The sequence below is a fragment of the Micropterus dolomieu genome, linkage group LG04 (assembly GCF_021292245.1).
Source record: "Micropterus dolomieu isolate WLL.071019.BEF.003 ecotype Adirondacks linkage group LG04, ASM2129224v1, whole genome shotgun sequence".
NCBI classification, from domain to species: Eukaryota; Metazoa; Chordata; class Actinopteri; order Centrarchiformes; family Centrarchidae; genus Micropterus; species Micropterus dolomieu.
Window position 1 is genome coordinate 2,607,641 of NC_060153.1, and position 13,447 is coordinate 2,621,087.

At 38.4% G+C, this 13,447-nt stretch overlaps 1 protein-coding gene and 1 long non-coding RNA gene across 2 annotated transcripts in view; one reads left to right on the forward strand and one right to left on the reverse strand.

The window, feature by feature from the left end:
* The first annotated feature begins 57 nt into the window (after positions 1-57).
* LOC123970177 lies at positions 58-5,007 on the forward strand. Its single transcript, XR_006824895.1, has 2 exons — positions 58-233; positions 4,075-5,007. It is a non-coding gene; the product is annotated as an uncharacterized LOC123970177 (long non-coding RNA).
* Positions 5,008-6,430: 1,423 nt separating this feature from the next.
* micall2b (mical-like 2b) overlaps positions 6,431-13,447 on the reverse strand; it is an 18,666-nt gene continuing 11,649 nt past the window's right edge. Inside the window, exons 15-16 of the mRNA XM_046048081.1 lie at positions 9,536-9,582; positions 6,431-8,163 (exon numbers count right to left, since the gene is read on the reverse strand). Of these exons, the coding sequence (XP_045904037.1) occupies positions 8,087-8,163; positions 9,536-9,582 (124 nt within the window). The 3' untranslated portion in view covers positions 6,431-8,086. The remainder of the gene's footprint in view (positions 8,164-9,535; positions 9,583-13,447) is intronic.

A 13,447-nucleotide genomic window follows, 5' to 3' on the forward strand; every position in this document is an offset into this window, starting at 1 on the left:
AAATAAAAACAGTGCACAACAAGGTCTGTGGATTATCCAGAGTAACCAGGACCTTGGACCATTTCTATAAAGACAAGTTCTTTGTTGTTGTTTTTTCCTGTATTTTTTCATTGTCTTAGCTCCACAAATGAAATTCCTGTCACCTCCATTGTATTGGAGTTGAAGCAGGATTCTCAAATCACAAATTTCGAAGCCTGGGCAATAAAACCATAGGCATCAAGACACTACCAGAGGTGAGTGAGAAAAATGTTTCTTGTGCTTGGTGAGCCTGGTGGTCCATAAAGATATAATAATCTTTATTGTGCAATTGTTTTTGGTTCACCAAACACAAGAAACTTGTTTGTTTTTCTTGCAGTTGGAGAAAAGAAATAAGAGAAGGAAGGATAAAAGAAAAAGTGACACATTTCATGCGCTAAATAATAACGTCAATCAGCTAAATAACTAGTAACTACAGGTCTCGGAGAAAGTTAATCAAGTAAAAAGTTATTTTGCTCAGGTTTGTAGAAGTAGAAGGCGTCCCAAAATGAAAAAAGTACAGTATCAGTAACTCAAAAATGTCTTTCTGCCCATAATGACCTCACACACATCCACACACCAACACAACACGAACATAATATCCAACATATGTACAACCAACAAATCTGAATTATAAAAAGGGAACAATGACGCAAAGCGCCAAACCTCATAACCAAAAATGGATGGGCACACACACACACACTAATAAAGTTGTCTGAGTGTTGTTTGGCAGGGAAGGCTGGAGGAAGATTCATGATTTTTAATATGCAGAGCAACTGCAAAGTGGAAAACCAGACACTCACACACACACACACACACACACACACACACACACACATACACACACACACACTGTAACACACCTATAGTGAGACATCAGTTTCAGAGCTCCACACTCTCACACACACACATGAACTATAAAGATGTTTTTCTATTCATATAGTGACAGACAGCAGCTAACACACAACAGATCGCTCCCAGCAGAGAACACATAGCCCTCACATCATTAACACCTCCTGCTGCGTACCGCTGGGCTTCAACTGTCTGGGGACACCAAGCCAAGAGAGGGAAGGAACAGGAGACGAACATTTAGTACACGGACGAAAATGTGCTATAAATGTGTGTATTTGTGTCTCTGTGTATGTGTGTGTGTGTGTGTGTGTGTGTGCGTGCGTTTGTGCTCTCTATCTCCCAAATGCCTCGACTCATCTCCTAATTAGTCAGGAGCAATTAAGTACGCTTAAACTAACAGCACACAGAGGCGGCCCGAACACACATCCAGGTAAACAAATAATCACAAACAGAGCAAACGACTCACTTAAACTGTATCAGTTAATAAAGGCAAAAAGCAGTCTTCAAATAGAAATAGAAGGGAGGAATAATTGACTTTGAAGAGAGTGGAGATAGACGGAGAGAGAGAGAGACACACACAGAAAGACAGACAGAGAGCCAGAAAATAGTAATAAGGAGTAAAGAAAAGAGGAGAAAGAGATAATCATAAGTCCCAATGGACAGATTGAAGCAGAGTGGATTCTATCACATGCTATCTCTCATTTATATGCTAATTCATACTATTAACAGTGAGGAAGAGAAAGAGAGAGAGAGAGAATCCAATGGATACCTACTGATTGCTGTTTGTTCATTAGTTAGTTTGTGTTTTTAAGAGAAATGTAGTAGTGAGCAAACCAGACAGCTGCTACCTTTCTAAGACAAACTGTTTCATATTCTCCTACAACAAGGCGGAAAGTGGATGTTTGAAACGAAATGAAAACATATATAAAATAAAGCCAGAAAAAGAGATGTTATCAGTGTAATTCAATTTGGATTAACACTGCAAATCATCTCCTTTCATCCCTCCTCCTCCTCTCCCCCTCTCCTCCTTCACTTTTGTTCCTTTATGATACTGATAGCCACTTGAGTGCTTCTCTCATTTTCTGCTTTAAGCTTTTGCTGCTGCTGCCGCTGATCTCAATTCAGCTCAATTAACAATAAATCTGAGCTCACATGTGCACACATACACACAGTGTCAGTGTTCAGTGACCTTCAAATATGCAAGAAGTAAGTGATCATATTAAGGAGCCACAATGAACAAATGCAGGTAGGTAGGGAACGTTACTTTTTTATGATTCATCATAATCAGTTATATAATTATTACGGCAATTCTAATTTTTGATCATTAAAACGAAAATCGTTTTTCACTATTTGTCCTGGCCGGTTTGAAAGAAAAGCACATGGAAATGTAGGTATTACATTTCACATATTTATCATAAGTTGAATATAATTTCAACAGAGGAAAATTCACATATAGACGTGTAGATTTAAGGTAACTTCTATTTCCTAAACGACTCTCAGCACTGGTATCTGCTCCAGTCTTTATTACATTAAAAAAAGGATTACTGTTTTATTGTTTCTCCTGGCACTTCATCGGGTTTACAGTTTACAGTTTCTTAATGTAATAAAGAAGAAATTTAACATATTTTCTCAATCAGTTCATTACTCTGAGTCATACATCAAAAGTTTTGGTTGTTTCCACTGAGAGATTTCTGTATTTGTGTTTTTTTTTGTGCTCTTCTCAGTGGTTTGCAGTGGGCAGGGGTCATTTGGAAAAAGGTGATGTACTTCTCTGTGCACCAATCATGATTTAGCAACATTTGAATCAAAGTCTGATAGGTGTGGAGCTGTCTGCTTATGCTATCGGGCCACTGTCGATAAAATCTGACCAAACCACACTCACAGAGCCCTTATTATTATTACTTATTTAGCCATGAATATTGTAGTAGTATTGTAGAATATTGTAGGGACATTTGAAACCAACATTTCAGGGGCAAGGCCATTCAAATGGAAAAATCATTTCACATGTGATAAATTCACATACAGGCACAGGTGGTTTAACACATAACATGGAACATAAATAAATGCTTCACACAAAGCCAAAAATCAGTTACAGTCTTTTTATCACTTTTTTGGTGACCATTCTCTTTTCTGTTTCAAAGCAAGTCCTTTAAAAGAACTATATTTGATCACAGAGTGGAAATATTCACCCTGATAGATGGTGTTTGTGACTCATTGAGCACATATCCTCTCTGTCTTTTACATTACTCATTCAGAGAAACATAAGTATCCATCCATGGAGGAGCTTAATCTGTCTGCACACAATATTCTCTCTCTCTCTCTCTCTCTCACACACACACTGATCTTTAACCTCCTGCCTTGTCACAGACACTTAGAGAAACACAAAGAGGGAGACCTGAACAAAAATCCTGAGATGATTTTCCCTCCTGTCACCACCAGTAAGGTGTGTGCACGTTTGTGTGTGTGAGTGTGTGTGTTTTTGTGTGTGTTTGTGCTAGTAGAGACCACATGCAAAGGGTTTCCACGGGCGACATCCAGAGGTTCTTGAGGGGGTCCCTGGGCTGTGATCGCTTTTCCAGTGCTGTCATCACAAAGACACACTTATACTCAAACAGCACTCTTTGTCAAAACACAGTGATGGAGGCTCAGACACATAACAAAAACAAATCAGAAAACAGCAGTTCAATCCCAACCGTTTTGTTCCACCTTGTGGATGTTTGCGCACAGCGATGCATCATACAAACACCAGAAATCACTTCGCCATGGATTCCACACACATCAACCCTCTCCTTCATGCAAAAATGTTCTTCACTCTAAAATCTGTCATCACTTTCACACAGTTTTGCCTAAGCAGAAAATATTGTGCTGTAAAGAATTCTATCAAAGCACAGACTAAATGTCTACAGATTTTTTTAATAAGCAGCCTATAAAATAAGGGTACAGTACAGCACTTTTAAACTTCCTCTTGGTGTCCATTTTATGACCTCACACTGCTTTATATGAACCTCGTGAACCTCGTTCACACCAACTGAAATACAGAAACAGACCAATAACTCTACTTTAGCAACTGTATGTTTCTTTAAGGCACACTAGTGAGCACCCAAACAGTATCCCATAAGTGATTGTTCTAACATATAATTCTGAAACCATGGGCTATAATATGCTGTTATAACAGCCTCCACTTTCTGATTTCACTCTTTCCACCAGATTTTGGAACCCAGCTGCAAGGATTTGCTGCCATTCTGCCACAAGAGCAGCAGTGAGGTTGGGGACTGATGTTGGGTGATGAGGCCTGGCTTACAGTCGCTGATGCAGTTCATCCCAAAAGTGTTGAGGTCAGGGATCTGTGCTGGCGAGTCAAGTTGTCCCATAACCCTCCAATCATTTCATTATGGACTTCACTTTGTGCAGGGTTTACTGTTTTAGTTCGGTCTCATTGCTCTCATCAACCTCGTCTCCAGCAGCAGCAGGCAGCTGTTTAGAGTGAAAGGGCTCTGATAAACCCATGTATGCTACCTGTCCAGCAAAACATTTAGAATACACAGTTTGCAACTAGCTGGTGAACATAGTGGAGCACTTTGCAAAAAAGGAGCCAGATAATTCCCTCTGGAGTTGGTGGAGACCAAAAACAGAGTTAAAATGAGAATAAATATTGGACATACATGTGTCACAAGGACATAAAAACAACTCTAAATGAATATTAATTATTCTGTCTGCTGGATGAGTAAATAGGTAACTTGCTAGAACATTTACTATATCAACTTTTATAAGGTGATAATTTGTCAGTGTTGTGTTTCTAGCCTTGTTGATTCGCTGCCCTTAAGTGGAAATCTAAAACAATTAATGCAGGTTTAATGTCACACCAGAAAATGTTAGACAAATAAAGTAGTAAGTAAAAAGAGGAAGTTAACTTAACTTTGGTTGACTTGAAGACACCATAAAATCTGCAAGGAGTGTGCGAGAAAGACAAAGCTAAACAGTGAGGAGAACAAAGTGTGTTAAATTAGGAACACAGCTTCCTTTTAAACCTTAACAGAGTGAGGAAAAGAACATAAATGTGTGTGAAACAACAATACACCCAAGGTTGAGTGTATGCAAAATTATACTATTTTGACATGCATTAAACAGATTAGAACAGAACCATGAATGGTTGAATCACATTATGTCAGAACAGATTCTAGCCTCACTGAAACTCACTTAACTGTTTAAAAGTCTGTGTGATGAATTTGTGAGGGCCCACTGTGTTATGTAAATGAACCACCTCAAAGGTATATTTACAGTCCGTACTGAAACCCCAGTCTCCCACATTATAAATGTACCTTATTGAGTCGACTTAAAGGCACATTTTTACCCCAAAGATAAACATGTTCCAAAGTTAAGCGGAGACATGATTGATTCAGACACACAGCAGTGTGGTGATGGAACATTTTATCATGGTTTTAGGAAGGAATCAACAAACACTTTCACACATAACAAGAGGAACAGATGTTGCCTTTAGAGAGGAAAAGATTACACAGTTTTGTATTTTCACACCAAACGATGTATAAAAAATCCCCACAAAAAAACAACTTGGAGTTAAAAGTCAATTTCCTTGCTCTTTTCTTCTTTTAATGTATTATTTCTTTCCTTTCCTCTTTGCTACTGTAAATGGATCTTTTAGAAATTTGTTCTTGTGTTTGTATGTGCATGTGGGTGTTCAAAGTGTTGTGTTTCTATGGTTTTATTGCAGTAGAAGTATTCTTCACCTGTAGCTTTACAGGTAAAACAATAAAAGAGTGTGGACTGGTTAGTTTTTGGTTAAAAAAAATCTTGTTACAAGTAAACCCTTGAATGTTACATGTTAACTTCTATTATGGTGCTGTGAAATCTTAAAAATGCTCTCTGCTATAGGACCAATCTATAATGCCTTCATGATACACCCTATCATGAAGGGTTATGGTGATTCTTAGGACACACTGTTGCAGGGGTCAACCAGGAATTCCTAATACACCTCTGCTGAAACACTGAAATTACAGAAGTAAAAGGAGACTTAAGGATTGCTTCTGACTGTTCAATGTGTCAATCTGTTTTATATTTCTGTTTTCACTGTCATTACAACAGAAAAAAGAAGAATACGCGACAATATGTGTATTATGTAATAGTTTCTCTGTAGAAGTGATAACAGAATGGGTTGAAGGTGATGGGGAGTGAGCCTAGTTAGCCTTTCTGATAAAAAAAACATTTGTCCTCTCTAGCTGAGCACCAGCAGCTAGAGTGAAATGGAAAGTGTCATGCTGCCTCCTAGTGTTTCTAGAGAGAAAATGCATCAACAGCAGTTTAACTGTTCAATGATAAATCCTGCTCAGGGAATAAATGATTAAAATATTAGTGCCTGAATAAAATCACAAAATAAAATAATTCAAAGTCACTGTGGCATAAACACAACCACAATCACCATCCACCGGCCATGCAAAAGCTACAGGCATTAAATTAAGGTGGTTTAGCATCATTCACCATTAAAGTTATGAAGTATTTTATTTCTATGACTAAACATGACTTTAAATAGAGCACAACGATCAATTAATGATGTTGACTTTTTATTAAAGTTTAAGTACAGTTATTTAAAACAGAGGCCAGTTTCTCCATTTAATAGTCAGACTGTTGTAAGTACCATCTTTATACAATATATACAGCGGAGATAAAAATAAAGGGGAAAAGAACATTAACATATATACAATGTTAAATTTATGTAGCACCAATTAGTTAAGTGAAATTAAGCAGTTTGGTCACAACACAGAGATGAAAAAGTTTGCTTCAGGGCCTCTCCAAAAAGGACTTAACAAGTAACAGATTATGACACACAAATGTACACGTCCAGATCCAATATGGACCAGTTCTTGTGTCTCTAAGACTCAAACATCCAGTCAACTCTTGGTTTTTGTTTAAATACATAAACCTTTGAGTCACATGACATAAACCAGATTCTTCCTTTTCCACTAGTCAACCGTTAAAAAAAAAACAAAAAAACCCACAACTACCTTTGACACAAAGTATGAAACATCCAGGGAATTTCTAGGAACTATGTTTGAGCATCAAATACGCAATAATTCAAAAAAGTGTATTTTTTGACTGTTTTAAATATATGACTTTGTATATGGTGGAGTACATGGTAAAGAGAATGTAAGCTAAAAGGAGCACTTACTAAGGACTCTGAGATTTTCACCGATTTCAATTTCTCTTCAAGGATCATGGCTGTAAATGAATACCTAAATATGCGGTTTTAAATTCTACAGTAAATTATTTGTAAGTGAACCTTTCAGCCTACTGATGTATGCACATATGACGGTGTTTCCCTTTTTGGCTTAAACCCCTTAAAATATAGCTAGGTCTACTTGCGACTCTGACCCCTCAGAGGTTGCATGTCTTAAAACTGTGACAAGTTAAGTAAAGAGGGTTTTTTTTCTTCCCAAACAGACATTAAATTAGCCCATAATTCATAATAATAAAATAAAATTTTTTTGGAAATTCTGAAATAAATAGCATCATTTTAGGTAGCTTGTCAGTGAACCATCTCGTAACTCCTAAACCCAATACTCTTATTAAAGATTTTTTTTTTAAAAAAAAGCTTGTCACCTTATCACAGGGCAACACTCTGAATAATTGTTGTTGTATGAGAAAAACCTTCAAGCTTAAAATATAAATGACAGTTCAGCATGTAATCAACAGGGTCACATAGTCAAAGTTACACAAGTGACTTGTAATGTGGACTAAAACATGGCCAGAGAGCAAGAAACAGCTGTCTGACCTTTGTTCTTTAACTCGTATTAGCATCTGTAGTGTTGCTGAGTATTAGGAGTGTGTGTTTGACAGCATTAAGTAGACAGATTAAGACTAGAAGGGTATTAAATCTAACAACTGGAGCACTGAACCCAATCACATCCCGGCTAGTGAGTCATTAACCCCTCAACATCGTTCGTGTGTGTGTGTGTGTGTGTGTGTGTGTGTGTGTGTCACTGGCAAGCAGGAGTAATGTCAGATCTTGAGTGATGCAGTTGACAGAGGGAAGGGCATTTTTCTATAAGCGCTTAAAATGACAGCGTACACATTTACGCAAACACACACACATACACGCAGACTATCCATGTTATCCCATGAATCACAGGCTGAGTACGCTGACATTAAGACTACAACAAGAGCAGCAAAAAAACATCAAAGTGGCAGAGCTGTGTTTTGCGGAGCATCATCCCTCCTTCTTGTTCCCCCAACTGAACAGTTTGGATATCGGAGACTTTTTCTTTGATTTGTCTTTCTTTATGTCTGAGAGCGAGAGAGAGAGAGAGAGAGCGAGAGAGAGAAAAAAAACATGGCAGTTGAGATTGGTAATAGTAATTCTGTGAAAACTCAAAACAATAACAAAATACATTTAGACATAAAATACTGTTTGCCGCACAAACTAACACAAAAAGCTTCATATATTTGTGTTGATCTTGCAGTAGATTAGCAGCTGTTCACTCATTTTTATGTACTTGTAAATTCTGCCGCATAACAAGCCCTAATCCAGGACTGTCACACTACGTATCATAGCCATGGATAAAACCTGCACAGTTCAGTCACTCACGTTACTCTGCGAATGTACTGTTAGTAGCAATCTTCTTAGCAGCTAACAGTATAAACTAGAAATTTTTATAATCAATTTAAATCTGGAAGCTTTATTGTAGCAACACTACCCATGTAAACATAGTAGCGTTATTTATATGCAGGGTTTGTATAATTGTCAATGGAAGATATCTTTATAAAACTCTTAAACGTAGTTAGTTTAGTTTTTATATATTAGTATACTTCTGCATGTATTACTGTGTATACACACACACACAACAGCCATTTATCACAAGCAAAAAGAGAAGCGGTGTCCGAATGTTGTGTTTGTTTTTAGTTTAGTTTAATTTTTAAAATGCTAGTACTGCATGTAATGTAGTTTAAAGGATTTAGTCCATTAACATGTTGACTGGAGATTTGAAGTGTCCCGTTACAAGACTTTAACAAACACTTGCCAACCAATCAAAAAGGGGTATTTTCTGTGGCCGTAGTATAAAGTAGCATTTATCTTACGTGATACAACATGTGTGTAAACGTAAAGGCTATACTCAGAGTGGGAATAAACTGTGAAACTTTGGCATTAACTTTATGAATAACATTAAACTGAAATGGGTAGTCTTAAGCCCACGGTCGGCATTCACTCGCTGTAATAATAACAACCTTTCACTGAGGTTCAATAAATCTCCTCAATTTCAGCCCTGCTTTTTCGGTCATGAATTGCAAATGAAGCTGGCTCTAACTCTATTCTATCAGAGGGTCAAATTAAGCAGCTACATTATCCATTTGTCTAATAGGAAGCCGCTGACAAAAAGAGGGGGGGCATTTTGTTTGATGCTTTTTCCATTAGCAGTCATTAGATCAAATGAGATGAAAACATTGCCCAGTGGCACCCTTAAAAATGCAGCACATTCACACACACTTCCAGAAACCACTATGAGAATTCTATCTACTTCAATTAGAGGCGTCCATGATGGAAATCCCCAATTGGATAATTTATAAGCAAACTAAGTTGCAGTGACACAGAGGTTGTGATAACTTATGCGCAGAGTGGACAGGGGGTCAGACAGCCTGTGGAGGTGGTCGAGACACTCACTGAAATTCATCATCATCTTGTTTAGCTCCTCGTCCTCCTCTTCCTCCCTGAGAAAATGAAGTGAGAAAGCACAAAAAGCAAACACATTAACAGCAGTTCATACCTTCATGAGCATATACTGTATATCTGTAAGAACAAGGGCAGGGACACATTCTGTTGTTTTAGTTCCGTTTGAGTAAATTGGATTTGACAATCAATCAACGACCATGAAATAAGGCTGATGCAAACCATTTTTTCATTATTTGATTAATTTGTTTTGAATTATGTAGCATTTTGTCTTTAAAATGCGAAACATGCCCACACCAATTTCCCAAATCCCTCTTTAAATTGTTTGTTTTGTTTGACCAATAGTCCAAAGTTATTCAATTTTCAGTAAAGTAATATCACAACTCCCCACATTTCAGAAGCTGTCAGTAATGATTATATACATTTGTAATTGATCAATAAAATAACAGTTTTAGCAGTACTATGATTTTCAGCTGAAAAGTGCAAGAACTATTGCCAATTTTTATACATAGTCCCCCTTATTGTCAAATACCGTATGCACAAGTCAAAATAAACATTAATAAAACTTTATTACATACACAGACAAGTACAGTTGTTACATCTTTTCATGTGACAACACTGAAGAAATGACACTTTGCTACAAGGTAAAGTAGTGAGTGCACAGCTTGTATAACAGTGTAAATTTGCCATCCCCTCAAAATAACACATCACACAGCCATTAATGTCTAAACCGCTGGTAAAAAAAAAGGGGAGTACACCCTTGGATGAAAATGTCCAAACTGGGCCCAAAGTGTCAGTATTTTGTGTGGCCACCATTATTTTCCATAGCTTCACAGGTTGCCACTGGAGTCCTCTTCCACTCCTCCATGATGACATAATGGAGCTGGTGGATGTTAGAGACCTTGTGTTTGAGGATGCCCAACAGATGCTCAATAGGGTTTAGGTCTGGAGACATGCGTGGCCAGTCCATCACCTTTACTCTTCTTTAGCAAGGCAGTGGTCGACTTGGAGGTGTGTTTGGGGTCGTTATCATGTTGGAATACTGCAGTGCAGCACAGTCTCCGAAGGGAGGGGATCATGCTCTGCTTCAGTGTGTCACAGTACATGTTGGCATTCATGGTTCCCTCAATGAACTGTAGCTCCCCAGTGCCGGCAGCACTCATGCAGCCCCAGATCATCACACTCCCACCACCATGCTTGACTATAAGCAAGACACACTTGTCTTTGTACTCACCTGGCTGCCGCCACACACGCTTGACACCATCTGAACCAAATAAGTTTATCTTGGTCTCATCAGACCACAGGACATGGTTCCAGTAATCCATGTCCTAAGTATGCTTGTCTTCAGCAAACTGTTTGTGGGCTTTCTCGTGTGTCATCTTTAGAAGAGGCTTCCTTCTGTGACGACGGCCATGCAGACCAATTTGATGCAGTGTGTGGTGTATGGTCTGAGCTCTGACAGGCTGACCCCCCTACCCCTTCAACCTCTGCAGCAATGCTGGCAGCACTCGCACATCTATTTCCCAAAGACAACCACGGTATATGACGCTGAGCACGTGTACGCAACTTCTTTGATCAACCACGGCAAGGCCTGTTGAACCGCTGTTTGGTCTTGGCCACCGAGGTGCCATGTTGATCTTCCAGTGACCAGTATGAGGGAGTATGAGAGCAATAACACCAAATTTAACACACCTTCTCCGCATTCACACCTGAGACCTTGTAACACTAACGAGTCACGTGACACCGGAGAGGAAAAAATGGCTAATTGTTCCCAATTTGGACATTTTCACTTAGGGGTACTTACTACTGTGTGATGTGTTATTTTGAAGGAACAGCAAACTTACACTGTTATACAAGCTGTACACTCACTACTTTACATTGTAGCAAAATGTCATTTCTTCATGAAAAGATATAATCAAATATTTACAAACTGTGAGGAGTGTACTCACTTTTGTGAGATACCATATGTGTACATATTTCATATTTGGAGTCAAAACTATTGCAGTCAATAAGTGTCTGAAGTCTCTGACACACAGACATCAGCAGACATTTGGTATATTCACAGCTGATGCTCTGCTAGGCGTATGCTGCAGCCAGCTTCACCTGTTGCTTCTTTTGGGGCATTTTGCCTTCAGGCTAATTTTCAGCAAGTAAAACACATTATCAGTTAAATTGAGGTCATGATACTGACTTGGCCAGTCAAGAACATTTTGCTTTTTGTCCATGAAAACTCCTTGGTTAAGGTTAGGGTTCCCATGTACATTGTTCACTTAATACGGATGTAAAATGTTTTTTAAAACTACATGCAATTTTCCATTCTACTTCTTAATTATGTCACATTATGTAGTACAGAAGTATTGTACTGTTATCTGTCAGTTGTATACACACCTGAGTCTGTCCTCATCCAGACCCTCTATAATAGCGTTTCTGTCATTGACAATCTCCACCAGTTTGGCCATCAGCTGCTCTTCTCTCTTCCTGTCCGAGTATGTTTTCAGATGTTCTGCTCAAACACAAACACATTTTAGTCTCACATGTTTGGTCTGTTTAATGTTGTGGCTTGTGTTGAATGTGTTTCCCTCCAAACCCTAACCTGGTTTTTCCATCAGTCTCCTGAGCTCCTGCTCAACACTGGGCTGCTGTTCCTCCAGGTCCTGGGTTCTTCCACTACACATTAAAACAACATACAAATATAAATTAATAGTGATTATTGTATTTGTTACCATTACCTAGGATTGTACGTACATCTTAAGTCTGGTTCTTTGACAAATTCCGTTTTGCATCAATTCCTTTGCGCAACACATATCTGTTTATATGGGCTATACCCGTTACTGCAGTTTTCCGTGAATTGTAATTGAAAGCTCTGGCAAAAGCTATTTAGTACATTACACGTGATTTAAGATTATTTTGCCAAAATAATATACCCACAGTCAAGTTATTTGGAAACTTTGTTTTAAAAACAGTACAACAAAGATTAACAAGTTTTACAAATTGTTTCCAACCTTCACCAAATTTGGTACGACACATACTAGGATGACCACCCAAAAACATTTGCACTTACACAGTGGAATCAAACCGGGAAACTGTTGTTAGCAACAGTTTTTTTCAGACATTTAGCAGATAATTAATTTGAAGTCATGTTTCTGGCCACCTGGCACACGTCCAATCCAATATTCCCCTCCCTTTAGCTCAGTTTTTGTCTCCGCTAACTCCTAGGAAAGAGATCGGGCTGCTAAATGCTTCACTAACTACCATTTGGTGCTGAGCAGGGAATGTACAGCAGATATATGAGACTTAAAATTATGCTGATGAGAACGGTGAGACGGAACCAAAACAATATTATTGCAGACCATAAAACCAAAACAGTATGCTGAAAGACGGTCAGGTGTGAGGCAGGTGATAATTCTCTGTGCATTTGTCACTACAAGCAACCCTTTTCACATTACACAAAGTCATTTCATCCATTGGTAACATAAAAATGTTGATTGGAGCAGCTTTAAATGGCCGTAGCTCAGTGTCTCAGTCACTTGTACATAATCCTTCTACTGTAGCCACTATTATACTTTTATTCTCCAAAAAACCCCATGAGTTCTAACACTGTGTGTATTTTAATGCAGATCTTAGCTGAAATACAGAAAATCTTTTGTTACAACATTTTTGTGGAACCTTGGTAGAAGTTTAACATTAATTTTTTAAATGAATAATTGCAGTGCATGTTAGCTGTTAAGCAGCATCCTGCTTCACACTTCTCTGTCCACTGCAGCTGGTGGGGGGTAAGCTGTCTTGTTCCAGGACATCCTGCTGTGGAACGGAGGAGGGAGGACACTGGGAATTCAAACTGTCAACCTTCTGGCCACAAGTCTGTTTCACTAATCGCTAAATAGTGGCATGCCCCTTTTCTAAGAG